The following is an 8,243-nucleotide window of genomic DNA, read 5'->3' on the forward strand; positions in this document are numbered from 1 at the left end:
CACAATCACAATTTAGTGGCCATATTTTACCACTTGAGATTAAGATTTTAAAGATACAAAGGATGTACTGTACCAGACCTCACAGAAATAGAGCAGGAGCCAAGCACAGAGATAATAACCAGGACAGGACCTAGAAGTCCTCTATATAAGCAACTCTAATGGGCAAACTCTGAGAACAAAGGACATTTTGAAGGCCACAAGATTTCACTGAATTACTCAGCACTCTTCATAGCGCAATAAAAAAAAAAAAAAAAGCTAGCCCGGACCAGAACTACTCATAATCTACCAGCAACAAACAGGGTACGATGGTCTTGATCTTCACCAAGCAAGGGAATCTTTACATTCATACATTTGAACAGGGTATGGACTGAATAACTTGGGCCATTATGTGACCTAGATAAAACTAAGGGTGTCAGTACAATGATGCATCAATCCTGGTCTCTTGTAAAACTTACTGGATTACCCACATGGGATTGAATCCAGCAGGCTGATCTCAGGTATTACAAACGATCTCATTGGCGTATAAGTAGCCATCTTACAATAACGTGATGCACAGTAGCCAGCTTCCTGAATGAAGACAAACACTCTCAGAGGTTCAAAGTATCCAGACCAGGTTCAAAGAGTGTCACTGCTACACAGAAAAAGTGTTAAAGCTCTATCCCCCTGTGCATAAGCAGCAGCTATATCTATACACACACACACACCTGTGTTAAAGACACCCCCTTAACAACGCCAAACTCATAAGTCTGACTGTATTTCCAAGCTACAAGAACAAGCATTTGCAATGCAATAGGTCTCGCATTAGGAAAGTTTGAGCTATTGGTATTGGAAATGACAAATTTTTTATTTATGTGTTGGTTTTGAAAATAGCTAAATTAATAGCTTTGTCATTTACAATGCCAATAGTTACAACTTTTGCAAATGTGACACCTATAGCATTTATAATGCAATATGTGTAGTATTTACGTGACTTACAAATAACAATGGCTTTTCATTTTTTTTAATTAATACTTAAATAAAAGTTATTGTAATTTATAATGGCAATAGCTTAAACTTTTGTAAATAACTTTTGTGAAGATTATGTTCAGTGTATTTTTTTGCCACTACTTAACAGTTCAGCATGAAACTTGCCAACAATAACCCAAAGTGAGGAACTTAAAAAAAGTTTTAAAAAACCGTTTTGGAGTTTTGTTGAATGGCGCCAAACTTATTAAGAAAACTATAAATGACTTTACTATGGAAACTCTGACCTAGCCAGGGGTGAAATGACCCAAGTAAGAGGGTCTGTTGCTATGGGCGTGACAAACACGCCCAAAGGAGGGACATATGGCACCCTTCACCACACCAAAAAAAGCATTTGGAAAGGCATAGGAAGGAACCAATTAATAGTGGTGGGCGTGGCCAAACTTATACTGAATACAGTGTGATTCGCAGCACATGTGCGACGACTGTATACTCGACCTGAAAGTATAAGAGTGAGAAAAGAATTGTGGAAAGAAACCGACAGTGGCATACCACGAGAGTGTGTCGGAAATAAAGATTTTTGAGGAGTGCGCCGAAAAAAGATTACGCTCGATGGAGACTAGAAGGCAATAATTACACAACCCGGAGTGGTAGAAAGCTCTATGAGACTCCATAATTAAATATATGCCTGAATAAAAAGAAAAAAGGAAGCCGTTTTTGTCAGGTGTAGTGGAAGCAGAAAGCCACGGAATGGAAAGAATAGGAAACGCTTGGCAGGACTCGGATCAGTATTCATGCCAGGAACCTCCATGCGCACTCGAATGAAATGCACCCTACGTGAACTCAACTTGGCTCCTGCACACAGCGCTCGCGCTTCCTGCTAGGAACATGCACCACAGAGCGCTCGCGCCGTCCCAGTCATGAAATGCGCTGTACAAAGGTGCAGCTACGAGTGCTTACCCCGGTTAAACGCCTTGGAAATGCTTTATGAATCCACACATGAGCCTACTCGCCCCCAGGGGTGGAATATCATATCTAGAGGGGGGGAGTTCGCAAAGAGAAATTCGCCCTCAACACGGTGCGTGGGACCGACACCACATATAACAATGAACTCGATATGTGTGTATAAAAGGTTTCCACATGGAGGGAGGGGTGTGACAGCTGGCACGAGCGCGCTGTGCATTCCGTTTCCGCTCCGTGCCGGGTGGAGCCCCTGGTGTAAACAGCGCCGCACGCGCCCCGTGTCATCGCTGCCTGTGCCGGGGCGCCGGTGGGCGGCAGGCCTTTGCGTGGAGCCGCGGCGAGCTGGGCCGGCTGCCATTGGTTAAGAGCCGAGCTCAACCTCTTCCTGGTACGCGCGGGTGCATGTTATTCATGAGGCAGTCCTCGGTGGGAGGGGCCTGCCGCCTCTCCGGGAAGGAGGCTCCGCCGGGCGATGGCCATGTCTGTCAGCGCCGATGACGAGAAGTACGATTAGGAGCAGGTGAGAGGCTGCCTCTTTGTCCCCGAGCTGTGCAGGAGGGTGAGAGACCGCGCTGCCGGCGGGTGTTACTAGAAAGCTCCCCGGACGTGAGCGGTGGGGTGGCGGCGGGTGTTACTGGAAAGCTCCCGGGACGTGTGAGCACGTGGGGGGGGGGGGGGGGGGGGAATCGTAGGGACGCACAAGGGACCGTTGCAAGTCTCCATTACCTGTCCGTGCGGGATACTACCAGAGAACCGGCTGCCCGCATGGGCGAGGCGGCGTTCAACCAGCAGCTCTGGTAACCATGTGGACGAGCATCGCTGGGCACGGCGCCGTGCGCGCCCACGAGGTACAATCTCGGCCAGAAAAAGCTCGTGACAGTCTGCTGTCCACATTCCCCCAAAAGTAACTACATAAGTGGTCTCGCATAGCATAGGTTTCGTCTAGCGAGACCTAAAAAGTATTACAGACAATCTTAGTATTTGCCAAAAGTTATACAACTCTTTATGGTATAGGTGAGGTTTCAGTTCTTTGACTTGGTGGCACAGAAACAGCCAATTGCTGATTGTCTGAAATACTTTTTCTTGTGTATTTTGATGTAATAAATCACAATCTAATCATTTGATTCCATTTGGTTTACTAAAATCCTTACTTGGAAAGTTTCTTCTCATTGTCAAATGGTGCTTTCCTTGCTAATTTAATTTTATTTATCAATTGTATCTATATTATTTAAGAGTGCCAGGGTTCAGTCTTTCTTGTATTCTGAACAAGCCAGTCATGGTCTACTTGATATTCTGGGTAGTGGGATATCTTACCCAGAGAGGCACCCATCTAAAGTTTGTTTGATTGCTACATAATAATAGCTAATCTGTTTCCATATCTGCCAACACTTTGTTTGAAGTGTGACAGTATACCCATCACTACCGTGTGTGGTCGTTTGTATTTCCAAGCTATGTGGTTTAAACACTAAAACCCTCTTAGGAAATACAACAAGTCTACAAAAGTTGCATAAGTTTATTCTAAGAGTCGAATGTTCAGTTGACGCTCTTTTTGTAGCCAGAGATACCACTCTCTGTGACGAGTATGTGTTACGGCGGACTGTGTTCATGTCAGATTTATGGTTTCGGAGTGAGTGGAGTGCATTTTCAAAGTGGCAGGGTTTGGAGCAGACACAGGTGACAACTGACCAGGGAAAAGTTACAGTACCTACAACTGTGGGGGGCCTCGGTTTGCCGGTTTCTGGTCGGTAGCCAGTGAACACTTCACCCTCGGCCCGCACCTCAGACGTTCTTGCTCAGTGCAGGTCCTGTTACCAGTCTCCTGCTGCTTGGTCCTGTGGTAGTGGGACCTCTCCTTCCTGCTTTCCCTGCACGCAATCTTCCTCGATCTTTTGGGAGTTGTATGGGGCACGCACAATGACACAAAATGGACCAGGGGGAGCCTGCCCTCCTGCTGCCCCAGCCTTTAAACTGGACACAATAGTGGCGGTCATAGGATCTAGCAGAGTCGCCCTTGAGACCAAAATGGACACCCTAGTGTGGAACCTGGGATGACTGCAGGATAACCAATGAAAAATTGCTGATAGAGTCCATCAAGTCAAAATTAAGATCACCAAAAAACCCACCAGGGACATGAGCTCTTTTATGGGCAGAGTCAAGGTTTTAGAGGCCCGCATTGAGGATCAGGAGGGAAGGGCCTGACATAACATCTGAGTGGTGGGGCTGCGGCAACAGATTGAGGGTTCGTCCATGGTCACTTCTGGAAGTTTGGCATCATGCCCCCTAATGGCTGTCTAAACATTACGCTCTGGAGCAGGCGCCCTTAGTGTTAGCCCAAACATAATTACTACGCGAATCTAGGCAGAAATTAAGTGATAACTAAAGGACACAAGTACCTGTGGATGTTGTCTAATGCTAGATGGGGGGTGAGGACACATGACCCTATGAAAATGCATAGTCAGAACTCCTGTTGTAATTGTCTCAACCACAAATTTTGTTTATGGGGTTTGTATTGTGGTTAACACACAGGACCGCTACTGAAATTGTGAGTTGGTCCAATTGATTGAAACCTCCCCTGTAGACCATAAAAATGTGTGATTATCAGTTCAGTATATACTTACATCGAAAGGGTGTCATAGCCTTTCATACCAAGGGTGCTCATTGCAAATTACATTTTGTTTTACCCAAGGCCACATACAACATCCTCATTTGCTTGCAGTGTACTTCAAAGGATCCTTCTTGCTTTCACCCCATAGCCGCCAACTAAAATACAACAACGGTTTCTAAGCCCACAAAGCCACATGGCAAAGCTCAGCCTTAAACGCTAAAGTGGAGGTCCCAGAAACTCTGCAGTAAAACATCTCTTCGTATTTAGTGGAGTTTAAAATTCACGGCGTGATATATGATGACTACTGTAATAAGGGACAGGGCCACACAGAGGTTTGCCATATTCTTTGTACCATATACATACTTCCACTTAACCAGCGTTCACAATTCAGACAGTGACAGTGGCCAAGTAACTGCAAGTTCTAAGGCAGAGGGTCTAAAATGTACTTAATACAAACTTGAGATCAGAACTCAAGCAAATGCACGTAATGGGATCACCTAGCAACACCCGGATTGACCATCTAATATACAAATTAAGTTACAAAACTCAACTCTCCCAAGATAAGTTCAGGGAAATGCAGAGACTAAGAGAAGACAAACATTACAAACTCTTGGAATGTTATCATTTGTAGAGCACACATCTCACCTGGAAATTGATGCTGCTTTAAGGCAGGAGAGACCTGGGTTATGTAAAGCTGTGTATGAGAAGCTTAAGGTCAGTATGCTTGTGGTCGGCGAGCCAGTGGAGGTCTCCGAGGTGCAAAGTGATGGGTTAGAGTTGGAAGAGAGTCTGGGTGCTATGTTTTGTATGATATAACGTTTCCTGTTTTGTTGAGTGGTGATGCAGACAGAGAATGTTGCTGTAGTCGAGGTTGCTACTGGTGAGGGATTGGGTGACAGTTCTGCATGTGTTGACCAAGCGCCATTTGAAAAAAAATTGATGATTTTTAGGGTGTAGAAACAGAAGGAGGCTACTGCATTTCCTTAGCTGGTTAACAAGAGCTGGTTGTCCACCACTATTCCTAAGTTTTGTTGTGAGATCTGCTGGCCACCAGATGGAATTCCATAGTAAGGTGTCCTAGACAAGAATGTAGCACTTCAGTTTGTCAGTGGTGAGATTCAGACAGTTTATCTTCATCCAACTGTCGGCTTTGGACATGCAAAAGGTGAAATTAATCCACGAGTGGGATACTTCATCAAAGGGAAAGGATGTCATCAGCGTAGGAGCTATATAGGCAATGAACAGCATGGGGCGGAGACGGTCCTGGGGGCAATCCACAGACGAGGATGGCGATAGTCAAGGTTTCGGGAGCCAGGCTGACTGACCAGTTGCATCCAACGAGGTAGGAACAGATCCAGGAGATAGTGGATCCTCATATATCAGCTTCTTGGAGGTGTTGAAGGAGGACAGGGTGGTAGGCTGCACCAAAAGAAGCAGATAAGTTGAGATGAGAGTTGCAGTGTCTCCTTGGTCTATGATCAGTCACATGTTGCCTGTAGAGTTAATGAGAGCGGTAGCGCTGCTGTGGTTGAGCCTAATGCTGGACTTGGGGTGGGTGGGGGGGGGATAGGGTTCGAGGAGGTGGTTGGCGAGTTGTTTGTTGATGACTTTCTCCACGACTTTAGCAGGGCAGGAAGGAGATTTCCCTCTGGTTTGCCAGTGTCTTTGGGTTTGCGGAGGGTTTCTTAAAGGGGGCATGACGGTTGCGAAGGTGGATAAATCCACCTCGGGGCAAAGCAGTTGGGGTTGCTGATCTTTTAGCTGAAACAGTGGGAGAGCTGGGTCCTGAGATGTGATGGACGTGGAGCTGGCAGTGGGTTCATAATGGTGAATATTACGGATTGATGTTGGTGCAGTTTTCAATGTGTTTGGCCAGTGCTGTTTGCTTGGTGGGTCCAATGTGCTGATGACAGAACATGGTGGGTAATTTTTAGGTGCTTTTGTCTGTTTCGCCATGGGTCTGTATCCATCTGTGTCTGCAGGAGAAGTGGCAGGTGGTGTAAGAGGAGTCAACCTTTGAGTGGGAAGCCCAGTTGTAGTGCTGGGAGGAGCAAGTCGGATTCAAGGAGAGGAGGGCTGTTGCAGAGTAGCGTCCAGGGTGCGAAGGATGGGCGAGTGACTAGGAGCCTGCTTACGGGTGCAGGCTTGACTGTCACGCCAACAACATTTGTCCATACTGTGGCAGCCATTAAGCAGGAGGGAAAGAGGCTATAAGGGAGGTGTGTTGAGCTGGTGCAAGGAGCTTGAAGGCAGGTGAGCCTAGTGTGGAAAAAGAGATAGGAAGGCTGGAAAGGGCACAGAAAAAGGAGGAGGAGAAAGATCACAAAAAGAGGAGTGGAAAGTGAAGAAAAAAGGTAAAATGGAGGGAACAGTTAAGAGAGCGAGGAAGAGTGCTTGTAAAAATAAACAGAGAGGAAAGCGAGCGAAAGACAAGAGAATTGAGCAGAAGTGAGGGTGCAAAGCGTAAGAGAAACGCAGACCAAAGTAAAAGAACCAGGAAAACAAGTGGACAGAAAGGCAAAGGGTTGAATAAGACAGGAAGACCAAACTGTGAGAAGAAAAGGTCAAAGAGAGCTGAGGGGCAAAAGAAGTGAGAGGCAGAGGAAAGAGACGGGGAGAGTGGCAGGGAGTCTCAAAACCGCATCGGAGCGTTTGTCCTCAAGGATCAGGCCTGATTGGGGAACCGTGCACATTTAAGGTCTTAAAGACGGCTGGCTGGAGCCGACCTCTCCCACTTTATCAGCGTCACAGAGCTTTCCAATAAGTTACCCACAGATCATACTAAAATTATGCAAATCTGTAAATGGTAGTGGTTGCGTTCTAGCAAATACGATTTCAGCTATATGTATTGGCACCCCCAGTCAGAAACGTAACTGGTATGCTAACGTACACATTTTGGGGTTTCCTTGAGCTACTATTTTCTTTGGGATAGGTGTACTAAGTAAGAATGTGATGGTGATAATTTGGGTACGATCGCACTGGCCCTGTTCATTCAAGAGGATCATATTCATTATGGAGAATACGCCCCTTTCGTAAAAACACGTATGCAGGGTCTTAAAACTACTATGTCCAGAGCACCGCTCACACCACTTGCGGCCACGTCTACCTAACATAATATTTCGGCACTGAAACAGCTCGGAACGATGGTACCATCAGAGCGTGGAGTAGATATAACGACATTTATTGCGTCTAAGGCTCATGGCACGATCAAGAGCCCACGATCTGTTGGCACGTGCTGATGTAAAGACATGAACAGCCTCCCCAACCGAAGAAAAGAACCATACCTCAGATCATTAGGATCTCGCCCAGTGAGCTTTCTTATATTCTCATCCACGTTCTTGAGACTTTCCTTGGCTTTTTCCAGCTGCTCCTGCAACGCCCGCACCGCTACCGCCATCTTGTTTCTTCAATCCAGAAGGAAGCGAGCACCAAGTGCTTCCGGGTCAGCAGGATGAAGGGCGAGTGGTGTAAAACGCAAACGTCACCTCGCCAACGCCTACAGTTTCTGGGAGCGTTTGTGACGTAGAAGTGAAACGGTGCTATAACGCTCGCGAGCGTGATGACGGCCATATCAGAGTCAGGCAAACAGAAAACTTGGCTTGAACACCGCGAGATTGCTTATGTTTTACTGCGTTTTATTTATTTATTTATTTAGGTTTAAATCTGTTTATTATTTTGAAAGACAGCGCAAGAATTATTTATTTATTTAATG

General features: G+C 46.1%; 1 protein-coding gene across 1 annotated transcript in view; it reads right to left on the reverse strand.

The window, feature by feature from the left end:
- Nucleotides 1–7,978, reverse strand: part of PNN (pinin, desmosome associated protein) — a 168,906-nt gene extending 160,928 nt beyond the window's left edge. Inside the window, exon 1 of the mRNA XM_078659762.1 lies at nt 7,816–7,978. Coding sequence (XP_078515888.1) covers nt 7,816–7,928 — 113 coding nt within the window. The 5' untranslated portion in view covers nt 7,929–7,978. The remainder of the gene's footprint in view (nt 1–7,815) is intronic.
- Between the last annotated feature and the right edge of the window lie 265 nt (nt 7,979–8,243).

Source organism: Lissotriton helveticus, chromosome 9 (assembly GCF_964261635.1).
Source record: "Lissotriton helveticus chromosome 9, aLisHel1.1, whole genome shotgun sequence".
NCBI classification, from domain to species: Eukaryota; Metazoa; Chordata; class Amphibia; order Caudata; family Salamandridae; genus Lissotriton; species Lissotriton helveticus.